Source organism: Trachypithecus francoisi, unplaced genomic scaffold (assembly GCF_009764315.1).
Source record: "Trachypithecus francoisi isolate TF-2019V2 unplaced genomic scaffold, Tfra_2.0 Lachesis_group3, whole genome shotgun sequence".
In the NCBI taxonomy this organism is placed as follows: domain Eukaryota; kingdom Metazoa; phylum Chordata; class Mammalia; order Primates; family Cercopithecidae; genus Trachypithecus; species Trachypithecus francoisi.
Window position 1 is genome coordinate 12,082,597 of NW_022681468.1, and position 15,522 is coordinate 12,098,118.

The 15,522-nt window shown below is 50.3% G+C and overlaps 1 protein-coding gene across 1 annotated transcript; it reads left to right on the forward strand.

The window, feature by feature from the left end:
* The first annotated feature begins 1,145 nt into the window (after window positions 1–1,145).
* On the forward strand, window positions 1,146–3,144 carry GSC (goosecoid homeobox). Its single transcript, XM_033190886.1, has 3 exons — window positions 1,146–1,706; window positions 2,129–2,388; window positions 2,697–3,144. The coding sequence occupies exons 1-3, from the start codon at window positions 1,352–1,354 to the stop codon at window positions 2,859–2,861; spliced, it is 780 nt and encodes a 259-aa protein (XP_033046777.1). The 5' UTR covers window positions 1,146–1,351; the 3' UTR covers window positions 2,862–3,144.
* Window positions 3,145–15,522: the final 12,378 nt, after the last annotated feature.

Below are 15,522 nucleotides of genomic sequence, written 5' to 3' on the forward strand. Positions count from 1 at the left end.
GCTATGAGAGCCGGCCATCGTCCAGGTCACTGGGGCCCAGGGAGTCCAGTCAGGGCCTGCCAGGCGGAAGGGCAGGCCGCGTGTAGGGGGCCTGTCCCTATCCGGGAACCAGCAGGTCGCAAGGAAAAATGCGACCCAATTATTAGGGAAGAAGATAGGGAAATCCCAAAGACCCCATCTGGATTGAAAACCAATAATAATAATAATAATAATAATAATAATAGTTTGGTAGAGAAGACACCACATTCTCAAAAATAATTTTTTAACAGCACAAAAACTACCGACGCCCACTCTGGGAGCAGCTGGAAGCACCGCTTCAGACTGCAACTCTTGGTGGCGAATTTTAAAGAGCGGCTGAATCTGGTCTTCGCTGTGTAGGACCTAGGGACTGCCACGGTAGTTTTCAGACCCAGAGTGGCTGAAAAAAAAAAATTCTTTCTAAGAAGCATGATGCACCCCTCCTTTAGTCGTTTTTTGCCTTTACAAAATTTGGTTTTTACAAAACCAAAAGGTTTTTGGGGCTGTTAACAAGTTCCATTTGGGAGAGAAACTCAAGATTTAAAAAAGAGGTGAAATTAGGCGGTGAGTGCATGGGGGCGCGGAGGAGTGGTGGAATTTTCAATCCTGCTTGAGGCGGGATGCAGCCCCTCACATTTTCTAACACAACCAATTCCGAAAGGGGAAAAAAAGTAGCCCCAAAGTAAAATCATCCACAATGAGTTTGAGCTACAGGCAGAGGAAATAGCACCCAATAATAGGACCCAATCTGAGAAAAAAGGGTGGGGGTGGAGAGGTCGGGCGAGGGAGTTGTTAATTGCGGCGGCACAATGGAATTAATGAGATTAACCAAGGCAATTAGGCCGCCCGCCCAGCTCGGCCGGCCCCTCTGCCCGGCTGCCGAATGGAAAAGATTAGGTTAATTTCATTAATTCGCAATACACAATCTCTTTTCAGGCCTTGTAACCCCCTCCCCTTGGCACCTCTCCCCCTCCCCCTAACCCCCTTCCCCCACCCAAAGGAAAAGAAAGGGCCAAATCTGGTTCTGTTTGTCATCTGCATATTACCAGGAACTAAATCCAGGATGACGTCGACTCAGTATAAAACCAACAAGAGGTTCAGCTGGTCTGAGCTCCGTCCTACCCGCGGGTTGAGTTCAGCGAACGCTGTGGCTAGGGAAGGGCGGGAGGAGGGAGAGCGGACGCAGGGGGCGGGGAGGGGCGCAGGGCTGCGCGCTCTCCGGCGCTCTCTTTCGGTTTGGTCGGCGGCTAGAGGAGAGTGGACCCCCCCCCACTTTAAGGCTCTGTCCTCAGCACGTTCCCGCCGCCCCCTGGTCCCGGCGCGGGGCTCGGGGATGCCCGCCAGCATGTTCAGCATCGACAACATCCTGGCCGCCCGGCCGCGCTGCAAGGACTCGGTGCTGCCGGTGGCGCCCAGCGCTGCGGCTCCCGTCGTCTTCCCGGCCCTGCACGGGGACTCGCTCTACGGCGCCAGCGGCGGCGCCTCCTCGGACTATGGCGCCTTCTACCCGCGCCCCGTGGCCCCCGGCGGCGCAGGCCTCCCGGCCGCGGTCAGCGGCTCCCGCCTCGGCTACAACAACTACTTCTACGGGCAGCTGCACGTGCAGGCGGCGCCCGTGGGCCCGGCCTGCTGCGGGGCCGTGCCGCCGCTGGGCGCCCAGCAGTGCTCCTGCGTCCCAACGCCCCCAGGTAGGGTCGCGCTCGCTCCGGCCTTTGCTGCCCACCGCGGTCCTTAGCCCATGGGGCCAGTTGGTTAATTCACCTTCTTCAAACTTTGCTCCTCCTGCAAGTCCCCCCTCCGCTTTTGCCGATCGGGCGCAGGAGTTTGCAAACTTCTTGCTGCAAACTTTTGGCCAGAGTTCGCGAAAACTGGAATTCAGTGCCTGCCTGGGGAGACTGGGGTTTTTCTAATTCTCTAACTGACTTTGGGGGTTGTGCGGATGGACGCTCTAACACGCTCCTTTTCCCTGCACCCCTGATTCCCGTGCACCCCCAGTTCTCAGCACCCCCTTGCAGACGACTTCTAAGTGGAAGAGGGTCGGGGGCTGGCGGGCGTGCATGCGTGCGGTGGCGAGGGTGGGCGGCTGACCGTGCGCCCCACTCTGTCGCAGGCTACGAGGGCCCTGGCTCGGTGCTGGTGTCCCCTGTACCGCACCAGATGCTGCCCTACATGAACGTGGGCACGCTGTCGCGCACCGAGCTGCAGCTTCTCAACCAGCTGCACTGCCGGCGAAAGCGGCGGCACCGCACCATCTTCACTGACGAGCAGCTCGAAGCGCTCGAGAACCTCTTCCAGGAGACCAAGTACCCGGACGTGGGCACGCGCGAGCAGCTGGCCCGGAAAGTGCACCTCCGCGAGGAGAAAGTGGAGGTAGGCGCCGGGGCCTGCCGCGGGCGCCTAGCGGTCCTTCCCTGCGAGGTGGGGCCCCAGCCGGGTTTGCCCAGCCCTGCTTGGCTCTCCCCGCACTTTAAAAACATCCCGATGGCGGCCCGCAGGCTGCTGGAGGGCGCTTTAGGCCCAGGAAGTTGAATGAAAACGCGGAAGCGGGAGCGAGAGGCTCCCCTCCTTTTGTTGGCCTGCGCGGGGTGTCCCGCCGCCACACCGAGCTACCCGGGTGCCCCGGGACTGGGGGAAGCGCGCCTTTGATCTGAAATGTTTTGTCCTCCGTTGCGCAACAGGTCTGGTTTAAGAACCGCCGCGCCAAATGGAGGCGGCAGAAGCGGTCCTCATCGGAGGAGTCGGAGAACGCGGAGAAGTGGAACAAGACGTCGTCGTCGTCGTCGAAGGCATCACCGGAGAAGAGGGAAGAGGAAGGTAAAAGCGATTTGGACTCGGACAGCTGACAGCCGCGGGACACTTGTTCGTATTACTTACCTAACTCGAAGGACTTGCACAGACAGACGATGCTACTTTCTTGCACATGCGCTGCCTTGCGGGAGGGGGTTGAGAAAGAGGAACGAAGAGCTGTAAATAGTGTACAGAGCTGGGAGGGTCGGCGCCTGGGGTCAGGGCGCGCCGGGACCCACAGCCCAGCAGCCCGACGCCGCCCGCGACTAGCCCCCACCGTAGTATTTATAGTTAAATTAAGGGTGACAGTACAATAAAGTGATGGCGATGTAGACGGGCCACATTCTGTATTTCATACACCACCCCACCCACCACCATCAATCTGGAGCCAAGAAAAGAAATCTATGTAGTCTGTAACCTCCGGAGGAAAAAATTGAGCAGCTCTGATCTACCAAAACAAACAAACAAACAAGAAATGAAACTCTGGGTATCAGTCACAGCATGGGTGTCTTGGTTTAAAATGAAACCTTATGTCTAGGAAGGGTTGGAGAGTAGCATTGCCGGGCCACAGTGGGGAGGAGGTACATTGCAGTTGAGAGCGGCAGCCTGGGTCCCTGACTTCCCTCTTCCGCGGGCAGAAGGAGCACTCCTTCCCTCGCTAATGATGGAGAGGTGAGAGCTAGGGGAGTCCTGGAACTCCCACAGAGCCCACCGCTCCAAGCTGCTCAGCCCTGCTCCTGAGAGACCTAAGGCGGCGGGTCCGCGGGGGAATTAAGCAGCGGGCATGCCAGCTCCCCCAGCGCTTTCCTGGATCTTCCACAGATGCTCCAGCTGCCCAGCTCCACATGCGAGTTGCTCCTTCCCCCAGGGCAAGCGTTTCTGCTCTGACGTTTCTGAGCTGTGCGCCCTAGAGCTGGCCGGGACCAGGCGCTGCTCCTGCTGCGCTGCGCTTCTCTCTGGGCATCTGGAGTGACCAGGGCCGCACGTGGTACACTCAAGGCCAGCCTTGTCTAAGAGCGCACCGCTGGTGGGGTCACTTCCAGGTGGCGGTACCGACACCTCCTGCTTCTTCCCCAGACTGTCTTCCCTCTGCACCAACTGGGCGGAGAAGGGAGCTCCCGGGAACGCGCCCAGTGCGCTGGTGGGCAGTTTATGAAGGATTGGAGAAGCCCCTGTCCTAGGTGCGGATAAGCGCCTGGGCCAGGGATGAAGACAAGAGCCTGCCATCTGTATGGTTCCCCAGGCCGTCGTGGGGATGGAAGTGGAGACTAAGGGCCAGCAGGAATGGCTTTCAACTGTCTTCGGTTTACCATTTTATAGACGTAAAGCTAAGGCTTAGAGAGCCAAGCCAGCTTGGCTTCCGGCAACGGCAGGCTGTAGGGACTTGTTCTTTCTCTTGGGCTACCTCGGGTATTTGGTGCAAGATCCCTCCAGAGAAAGGTTGTGCATCCTGGCTTTGGGACACAGCACGTGAAAAGTAACAGTGTTTTAGAAGAAGCAGTATGTTTTTTTCACAGCTTGCAGATTTGCAAGGTAAAAATGACTCCTGTAGCTGGTAGTAGGCAAAATGATACCTATGAAATATGAGTGACCACCCCATTACTCCCTTTTTAATAAGGGGTATCCCTAGACAAAAGAAAGAGGCAGTGTTTCGGAGGCCGGGTCTGCCTCAGGAGGCAAGATTGCCTTGGTTCTTATCCAGACTTCATTTTGTGACCTTGGGCAAGTTACTTAACCCCTCTGACCCCTCACCTTCTGTAACTAAAATAGGCATGGTCATAGTGTCTGTTTCCCAGGGTGGCTGTGGACGTTAAAGACCCCCAACTTACATAGAATGGCACCTGGCATAAGGGAATCAATCAACACAATTTTTAAAAAATATTATGATTGATATTGTGTCAGACCCAATACTTCAAGATTTATATACATTATTTTATTTTACTTTTCAAGAACTCTTAAGAGTTGGGGAATGTTTTCACCATTTTACAGATGAGGAAATGAAGGTTCTGAAAGGTTAAATACTTTAACAACCTATAGCTTGTAAGAAATAAAGAGGAGACATCATCTTTGCCCAAGTGAGTCTTGTACCGTGATTGGAAATGTTTTCATTAACTGTTCTTATGAGAAATATTCAAAGAAGCCTTTATGTTAATTTCAAATGAATCTTGCAATGGCTATTAATGTACCTCCTGCTTAGAATTCCAGGATGGGAGGACCTTGCCTGGCTTGCACCCCCTGCTTCCCAATAGTTGATGTTCTTGGATGGTGTCCTCTGCAATGAGCCTGCAGGGACATCTGGAGCATTCTAATGTAAGGCAGAGTGGGCAGTGTCATTCCACCCAGATAATTTATTTTTATTTTTATTTTTATTGAGACAGAGCCTTGGTCTGTTGCCCAGGCTGGAGTGCAGTGGTGCAATCTCGGCTCACTGCAACTTCCTCCTCCCAGGTTCAAGTATTCTCCTGTCTCAGCCTCCCAAGTGGCTGGGATTACAGGCATGAGCCACCATGCCTGGCTAATTTTTTGTATTTTTAGTAGAGACAGGGTTTTACCGTGTTGGCCAGGCTGGTCTCGAACTCCTGACCTCAAGTGATCCCCCAGCCTCGGCCTCACAAAATGCAGAGATTACAGGCATAAGCCACAGGGCCTGGCCCCACCCAGAGAAATTTGACCTCTGCAGGACTATTGATAAACTCCTGTGTGTCTCTTTGCACATGACTTGCCCTCAGGCCCCCAATAAAAGACAATTGTTCATTTTTCTAAAAATCTGCATTTATCTAGTCTGGAGAGCAAGTGACAGGGGCAGGGGAATTGAGGAGGGATAGATCCTTGTCCCCTGTTAGTGTTTGGTGAAAAGCTGTGGTGAATGGAGGGAAGAGTGGTCCAAGAGCCAGAGAACTCTCCGGTCTTGGCCCGGGGCAGGCACAAGGTGGCAGGAGAAAGCTCCTTCACTATTCACATCTCCACATCAGGATGCCCTGTGAAGTGTCTGAGGATTGGCCCTGTTCATAGGAAATAAACATATCTGGAGTGAAGAGAGAACTGCCAGGGTGGTCTAATGATAGTCCCCGCACCTACCTTCCCAGATGGCTATGGGTTCAAACCTCTGTCAGCTTGGCTGTCGGTGTTAGGAAGGGCTGGATGGGGTCACGGAGCAAAAGGTACTTAGGCTTTGAGAGCCCCCATTGGCTGAGCTGTGGGCCTTAGTAGTTTTCTTCAGTGGGAATTTGGGTCATGGTGCTGATAGGTAGTGTGTATACGTGTTAAAGTGGACAAGGTGTGAGCCAGGTGACTTTGCTTTAGTTATTTCCAATCTGAACCCCCCGCCGCCAGACCACCAAAGGTGTTTTGTCCATTTCATAGTTGAGTAAACTGAGGCACAAAGCTAACACAAAGGGGTTCCCAACTGTGGTCAGCAAGGGACCTAGCTTTTGTGATTACCATAAATCAGGCTGCCTCATAGAATCCGGGCTGTTCTTTTGGGTGGCAATATAAATCCATAAACCCTATATAAAAGTTCACCTACAGCAAATGGCCACAGGAGTGAACGTAGTTGCCCCTGGGGGATGTAAACTTGAATCTCACAAAGCGCCAGACAGTGTCTAGCAAAGAACAGTTAGGACAATTGTAACCGCTAACATGAGTCTAGCACTTTTCACTGCAAAGTGCTTCCACACGCATCTCAGGCCATCAGGAGGCAGAATGCAGCCTAGTTTGCACATGGGAGATGGAGGCTCAGAGAGACTCAAAACTTTGCTGGGAACAAATCCTAAGTCCTGGATCCCCGACCTCAGCGGACTTCCCACACACCTCTTAAGATGGTGGAGAGGTATGAAGTAATAGCTTCCAGGTGTCTCAGGTCATCTGGGCCAAGGAGGACCCTGGCTGGAAGGCGCAGATGAGTAAGAGGAAAAGTGTAGGGTGTGGGGGAAGAAATGGGGAATCTGAGGTTCTGAGAGTCCTCCACGGAGGGTGCGTTCTAGCTGCTGTTAGCAGTCTGCTGGGCACTGGTTGGGGAAAGGGCTTGGAAACAATTGCTTTACAAAGAACATCCACAGAAAGTATATTTGAATTACAGTTCTTTAATCGAGTCGTTTTACTGACCTTGGAACTTTGACCTAAGGGTTTTAACCCTCGTGTAAGGACATCTTTTCTTTTCTTTTCTTTTCTTTTTTTTTTTTTTTGAGACAGAGTCTCACTCTGTCGCCCAGGCTGGAATGCAGTGGTGCGATCTCAGCTCACTGCAACCTCTGCCTCCTGGACTCAAATGATTCTTGTGTCTCAGCCACCCGAGTAGCTAGGACTATAGGCATATACCACCGTGCCCAGCTAATTTTTTTGTATTTTTAGTAGAGATGGGACTTCACCATGCTGGCCAGGCTGGTCTTGAACTCTTGACCTCAGGTGATCCATCCACTTTGGCCTCCCAAACTGCTGGGATTACAGGCGTGAGCCATTGTGCCCGGTGTAAAGGACATCATTTTAATATGTATATATGAGACTGAAGTGGGCGGATTCTTCTTTCGTTTCTTTGTGTCTGTGTGTGTTGGTGATGGGAGGGCAATAGGAGCCAGGAGGTAGGGGTGACAGGGAGCCCTTTTTCTGAGTTGTATGAGGTTTTGAGTGACTCAAGTAAAATACTTTAGACACCAAGACTCTCGCACCCAAAGATACGTTGCTATGCTGGCCTTCTGACCCCAAGACCTGTACTTCACCTCCCCCAAGTTTCCTACACACCTCCTTAAGTAAAAAAACAGGAGTGCAGATGCAAACTTCCGACCTTGGGGAGGCTAGGGCAACATGTTGTGGCGAGTGGACAGCTGGTGGCTGGCCTTTAGAACCATGCTGGGCCAAGCGTCCATGTGAATGGGGTCACATACCGAGTGAACTGGGACAGGTTCCTTCAGCTCTGAGTCTGTCAGGTTCCTTCCTCACCTGCAAAATGGGCTTGGGTAGAGGATTAGGGTTTATGGAAGTAAAGAACCCAGCAGAGTGTCTGACACATTTATCATTGTAGGTTTCAAAAAACACTTTCAGATCGGTTGGATAACATCCTGCATAAGTAGACTGGAATTAGGAATTAAGGAATGCACCTTGTTTTTAATTGTTGTTGGTTTAGGAGCTTATGCGTGACCACAGGACACAAACTCTAACGAAATAAGTGTGATTGCCATGGATTTAAAACAAGGGAACATCTGATAAGGCGTAATAGCTTGCATTCTCTCGGAGAGGTTTAGGACAAGGAGATTTAGATGAAGAAGGAGAAAATTTGGAGTGGATTGGGATTCGATTTCCAAAGTTTGTGAAATGACCTTGACATTTTTCAAACACAAAACGAAAACAAAAGCCAGCAGCTGGTGCAGAGTCCCTTGGAAGCTCTGGATCCAGCTGGGTCTGTTAGCTATTGGAACTTCTCGCTTGTTGAGGGGACACAGAACATCCCTAGGGCTTGTCCCTAGAGCTGTGTGGCAACACAGAAAACTTCTCTTCGTCCCGGCTTGGTTTTAAATCTGGGAAAAATAAAAAGCATTGTCTTTGCAGTCCAAATGACCCACCGAACAAACAGGATGAATTATGGCATGTCGCGGTATTTTCAAGTGGGTCTATAATTTTTGGATTCCAGCAGCCTCCGTTTGTTCTCAAGTGTCCAGCCCTGGGAAGCTTCAGTGAGAAAAGATCTTAAGAATTCCTCTCCCAACCCCTCCCATCTCCTTAAGAGTTTGTTCCATTTATACCTTCTGTTCTCCCAGTTTTGAGATCCTCCAAAGTCTCTCGATGAAATCAAGCAGCCGTGAACTGCACTTCGCCTGTTGCCTGCAATGCCCTCTTTTAGCCTAAGCTGATTTATAGAAACTGTAATTAGTGAGATAATTTTAGCTGTGATGGACAGAGTTGAAAAGTATCCTTATTGCTTCCTCACTGATTTACTAGTTGTTTAATGCTGAGCCTAGGAAAGGCTTCGACCCTGTTGTATGATCAACTAGGCTGACCTCAGACAAGGCTGCTGCAGCTTCAGGAGACAGATTCTCCTTGTGGAACCCAGGAAAGCTGATCTCCTTCTCAACATGAACATTCTTTCCGCTGGCTGTTTTCTTGCTCCTAACTCTCAGAACTAACACACAGTAACTTGTTTACATTTTTTTTTTCTTTTTCTTTTTTTTTTTTTTTTGAGACGGAGTCTCGCTCTGTCGCCCGGGCAGGAATGCAGTGGCCGGATCTCAGCTCACTGCAAGCTCCGCCTCCCGGGTTCACGCCATTCTCCTGCCTCAGCCTCCGGGTAGCTGGGACTACAGGCGCCGCCACCTCGCCCGGCTAGTTTTTTGTAGTTTTTAGTAGAGACGGGGTTTCACCGTGTTAGCCAGGATGGTCTTGATCTCCTGACCTCGTGATCCGCCCGTCTCGGCCTCCCAAAGTGCTGGGATTACAGGCTTGAGCCACCGCGCCCGGCCTACATTTTTTTTTTCTTCTCTGAGGGGATAGGTCAGAAATCTCTGACTAATATGAAATGTTCAGAGAAAAGACCTGTGTTGTCCAGCAGCCTGCAATGAGTAACATGGTTGTGGCCACAGGTGTAGCATCCCAAACAGGCTGCACACAGCACAGTGGCAGTGATCTCACGCAGCCACGGGGTCTCCTGGGAAACTGACATGGGTAGGGCGTTCTTCTCCAGAGCAGGAGCTTGCAGGCCTGTTGGGGCCGGTGGGGAGGAATACGGTTTCAGAAGCCCACACCGCCAGGTGGAGGGCTCAGTGCAGACAGCCTTGGGGCCAGTGTGCGTCTGAATTGCACAGGGCAGTGTTTGACCAGCCTCACCGTGATGGTGCCCGCTTTAATCATGTCCCAAACAAATTATTGCCATCATCCAGCGAGGCCAAGAGACACTTCTTTCCAGATGGGATATGGCCAACCCTCCTTTGAAAATCCTCAAAGTGCAAACTATGGCACCAGAAAAAGAAAACTACCCTTCTCCAAGATACGGGGAGGCCCTATGCGCTTGGCACGTCCCCCTCTGCGAGGAAGACTCGGCATTCTGGAGTTGGATTCCCAGCTGTTGTTTTATCTGAAGATGTTCAGACCACTACGGAGGCCAGATGCCTGGGACATTAGAGGGTATACATGTTCATCATTGTTTTGTACTTGAGAAATATTTAAATCTGAAACCAAGTGGATCACTTTCTACTGAAGTGGGTGTTGAGTACCCTGACCCGGTCCTAAGCATAACCCCAGCTCACCTGATTCCCATCACACTCAGAACCTTCAAAGAGGTTGCCCCCACTCCCCTGGTGCAGGGCCCCAGGAGCGTGATGGTGCTTCATCTATTTTGGGGTTGTTTTTGTTTCGAGTCAGCTTTTGTCACAAGAGGACTCCCGATGTGAATGGGCTGAAGTGGAGAACTGGGCCCTCTGCCTTTGGCTTGATGAGACCGCCTGTATTTGTTTTGGTTCTTGCCTTTGTGGTAACTGGACATAGACATACATGTGAGAGGATGAAAACTTAACCCTTTTCTTTACTGCAATTAAAGCTCTGAAAATATTGTAGACCTTCATGGTTTATTTTTGTCTTTATAGAAGATGTCCATGTGTCGTTCCCTTTTAAAAAGATGGAAAATAGGTCAGGCATGGTGACTCGCACCTGTAATCTGAGCACTTTGGGAGGCTGAGGTGGGAGGATCGCTTGAGCCCAGGAGTTCGAGACCAGTATAGGCAATGTGGAGATACCCCCATGGTCTCTACAAAAAATGCAAAATTTAGCCAGGTCTGGTGGCATGCACCTGTAGTCCCAGCTACTCAGGAGGCTAAGGTAGGAGGATTGCTTGAGTCTGGGAGGTGGAGGCTGCAGTGAACTATGATTGCACCACTGCACTCCAGCCTGGGTGACAGAAAAAGACACTGTCTCAAAATAGATGGAAAATGTTTTGTGCAACACTGGAGTGTGTTGTAAAGAATGTGTTTTACATTTGTTCAGGGATTGACGGTTCAGAATCATTTTCTTGGATACATCCTTCTCTGATCCCCTCTACACTCTTATGAGGTAGAGGGATGGGACCACTGTCACCTTGTTATATAGTAATGGTTATGTATTACAGTAAAAGCTGCAGTGGCTTTTACTGTGTCCAGCACTGTTTTTTATCATCTGCATTTTATTTAATCTTGTCCCAGCATCTATGAGGTTGGCATTATTGTTGCCATTTTGCGAAAGATAGGATTGGTTCTTGGACTCCAAGTCCAGTGCTCTTTCTACACTGCTTGACTATATCCCTTAATAAGGACGAACCAGGAGGTCCGAATTCAAATTCATGCCTGGTGGTCACCAGCGAGCAATGTCCCCTTCTTTCCAAAATGAGAAAATTGTAGCTGGCTTGTGGTTAAAATGGAGTGGTTAAAGTCTAACATTATAATTCCTCGTAATACGTGAAAATTACCTGGGGTGGTGGGTGTGGTGGGTCACACCTGTTATCCCAGCACTTTGGGAGGCCAAGATGGGAGGATCCAGCCTGGACAACAGAGTAAGACCCCCATCTGCACAGAAATAAAAATAAAAAATTAGATGGGCATGGTGGCACACACCTGTATTTCCAGCTACTTGGAAGGCTGAGGCAGGAGGATCACTTGAGCCTGGCAGGTCAAGGCTGCAGTGAGCTGTGTTAGCAGCAGTATACTCTGGCCTGGGTTAGAGAGTGAGACCCTCTCTCAAAAAAAAAAAAAATTATCTGGGGTTTTGCAAATACCAATGATTAATCATGGTAAATATATCAACACATTAAAAATAGTCATAAGCATATAATGAAACAAAATGTTTTTTGAAGATCTTCAACAACAATAGTAGTAATAATAATGATCTCCATTTAGCAGACAAACATTAAAAAGGTGCCTAGTCTGTGTCAGATACTGTTCTTCATGCTAGAGATGCAATCTGTGCCCTCATGGAGTTTTATGTTCTCTTGGGGGAGACAGTCACTAAATAAGTAGGCAGGAAGTAATTTCTTTTCTTCTTTTTTTTTTTTTTTTGAGATGGAGCCTTGCTCTGTTGCCCAGGCTTGTGTGCAGTGATGTGATCTCAGCTCACTGCAACCTCCACCTCCAGAGTTCAAGCGATTCTCCTGCCTTAGCCTCCCCGAGTAGCTTGGATTACAGGCACCTGCTACCATGCCCGGCTAATTTTTTGTAATTTAGTAGAGACAGGGTTTCACCATGTTGGCCAGACTGGTCTTGAACTCCTGACCTCAAGTGATCCACCTGTCTCAGCCTCCCAAAGTGTTGGGATTACAGGCGTGAGCCACTGCACCTGGCCGACAGGCTGTAATTTCAGACGGTGGTAAGTACTAGATGAAGCCTAAGTCTGGGGAGGGGATAGAGGGGCTGGGGTAGGATAGCGATACTTCACAGTGTCGTCTAAGGCCTGTGTGGTGAGGAGATTCGATGTCATCTCAAGTAATCCTCCATGACAAAGATTGGCAAGCCGCAGCCCATGGGCCAATCCAGTCCATTGCCTATTTTGTCAATAAAGTTTTATTGGAGCACAGCCATACCCATTTATTTAGGTATTGTCTGTGGTTGTTTTCCTTCTATAATGGCAGAGTTGAATCGTTGCAATGGAGACTGTATGGCCCACAAAACAATTTATTTACTATCTGTTCTTTCACAGAAAATGTTTGCCAACACCTGGTGTAAAGTTTATTAGAGTCTAAACCAGAAATGGAGACGATTGCTAATAAGTGACGAAGCCAGGATTTACACCTGTCTGTCAAGTGTCTCATTTCCTTTCCCTGTGGTCTTAGCACAGTGCTAGGCCCCCTGTTGATGACTCAGAGGGTCTGAAGGTGGGGAGTGCAGGGTGGGCTAGAAGGTTGGCTATGGAAGAGCATGATATGGCGCCTGATCTTAAGAAGTGCTATTTTGGTGACATAGTCTACATGTGCAGGAAATGATTTCAGAATCATATAAAGCAAGATGACAAGAATGCTCAATTATGTGGTATTAAGTAGGGTACCAAGAGGGAAGACAACTTCAAACCCAGAAGACTTCCTGGAGGAAGTGAGAATCGCAGGGAGGTTAGGCTTTGGCCATGCAGAGCAAAGATACGGAAACAGGAATGGTGGCAGCAAGAATGTTGCCCTGTGCAGACCAGACAGGAGCTGCTGGTCGTCACACCCAACACTCCCTTCCTCCATTCATCCAACACTTGCCAATCCCCCACTGGTTGCTGAGTCAGTCACAAACATGAATAAAGTGTCCGTCCTCAGGTGTGTGAATTAGGCTGATCCAAAAGCTAAATGACTGTGTAGAGGTGGAGGGGTGAGGAACCCCCTGAGATCTGTGGTTGGGCAGAGGAGGGGTTCTAAGCAGGCTTCTGGCAGTGGATCACTGCAGCCGGGCAGTTTGGGCAGGGGTACGAGGGCCAAGTCTTTTGGAAAGAGGGAACCTCTTGAGCAGAGACTTGGCGGTGGCAAAGCTGGCTGTGAGGAAGAAGCCCTGGGGAGGGACTTGGCTGGGCAGAGACTGGAAGGAATTGAGGGCAGGAACTTGGGAATCCACAGTCTGGCACTGTGTAGGTGCTCAGTTCTCTGTTTTAAAGCCAACTCTTTGTTTCGAAGTATTCAAACCTACAGAATAGGTTTGCCTCCCCTTCCAGACTTCTGAAGATGATCAGGGAGGTGGCCATGGCTTCATGGCCACTGTCTTCTGCAGGGTCTTCTGGCCAAGAGAGGCCTGCAGGTTGTAATCTGTCGACATCTGCTTGGCATCCTCCCCAAGGGATGGATCAGAGGCCAGAAAAATGTATCGCTCAGAGCCTTCGGAAGAGGTGGGCAGTTTTGGGGTTTTGTTTTGTTTCCTTGCTTGTGTTTAGAAGACATTTTAAGATGCAGTGATTTGGAGCCTGGCAGTGATCCATCAAGGTAATTTTTCCAGCTGCCTGTGATTCTTGGGTAGTTAACATGCCCAGGACACCCCATGCTCCATGTTCCTCTCCAGCCTTAGAACCAATCCTTCCCCATGGGAACCGGCCTGGGTGTGTATGCAGCATCTCACGCCTTATAGAGCCCCCTTCACAGCTACTAACTCCCCTGTCTCTACAATGACCATGAGATGTCAGCATGGCAGGAACTGTTCTCCCCATTTTACTGAGGAGGGAACTGGATCAGAGAGGTCAATCTGCTTTCCTAAGATCACACAGCCACAAGGGGAAGAGCAGAAGAACAGTTTTCCAGGCCTTGGAACTTTCTATTTGTATCCAGCCCTGTCTACGCTCAAGGGTGTAGCTGCTTTTCCTGGATATGGCCATATATTGGTTGCAGCATTAGATGTTGGCTCAAACTCAAGCTGGTGACTAAATCCTTCGAGTGCCACTTCCTCCAGGCAGTTTTCATGGTCTGTGGCAGCCTTTCTCAGGTCCCAGAGATTTTGGTCTGGTTTCGTGAACATGCTTAGAGTTCACTCATGCCCACACTGCCATGATGTACCCTTCTCCAAATAAGCCAAGCTTCATTTCTGCCAGTGACTATGAGGTTCTAAAGCCTCAAGAGTGCAGATCTGCCCCAAATACCTCTTGCTGATTTGCTCCCCACATATTTTACAGATTTCCATGGCATTCCCATAGAACTTCACTCTTTTCATGTCAAGAGGGATTATCTCCATTCAAAACCTCTGGTAGTCCAGGCGCAGTGGCTCACGCCTGTAATCCCAGGAATTTGGGAGACTGAGGCAGGTGGATCACTTGAGAGCAGGAGAGACCAGCCTGGGAAATATGGTGAAACCTGGTCTCTACTTAAAATACAAACATTGGCTGGAAGCTGTGGCACTCGCCTGTAATCCCAGCTACTCGGGAGGCGGAGGCATGAGAACTGCTTGAACTTGGGAGGTAGAGATTGCAGTAAGCTGAGATCGCACCACTGCACTTCAGCTTGGGTGACAGAGCAAGACTCCATCAAAAGAAAAAAAAAAAACCTCTGGTGAAAGACAAGCCTGGAGTTATATTAACTCGCAGCATGGATCTATTTTTAAGCTGCTTCCTCCTAGGGAATGGGGCACAGGTCAGTGTGGATACTGAAGACAGTGAGTGTACATCAAGCTTTTTGCAGCCTGTGAGTGATTTTCACACACAGTCTCTCATTGGGGTAGCCTCCCTTTGGGGCAAGCGTTCTTCCTGTCACACGCAGGATGGGAGTGGCCTTGTAAAGCTAAATGCTGTGAGTGAGCACAGGGTGTGGGGTGGGCAGGTGGTGAGCAGTCCTCAGGCCGACTGTAGTGGTCTTGCAGCCCTGAGTCTTGCTGACTAGACCTCTGGCTGGAAAGGGGGCAAGGCCAGGAGCAGTGGCCTGACTCTGCTTGCCCTAGCCTAGCTTAGTGAGGCTTAGCTGTCAAGCCCAAGGGAGTTGCTTTTCTGGTTGGTGGGAACCAAACCCTTCTCTGAGCTCAGCAGCCAGGCAGGGAGAATGGAGCTGCTTCTCTGAGCATGAAGTGGAAAGAACAGGAAAGATTTCCCTCCACCAGACCCTCTGCTCTTTCTGAGGGATTTAACAGCAACTCTCAGGTCCCAAATGGGGCTGGGCATGGGGTCAGGGAGGTGTGGAGTGCATCTGTAGCTGCGGCATCAGCCCCGCTCCCCTTCCATTTCTGATTATTGCAAAGTTAGGGTTTGAATTAGGACTAAGCATAGGGCTGAAAAGGAACAGGGCAGAAGAGAGAATTGTGTTAGCTGTCAGAAGTTAGGCCTCCA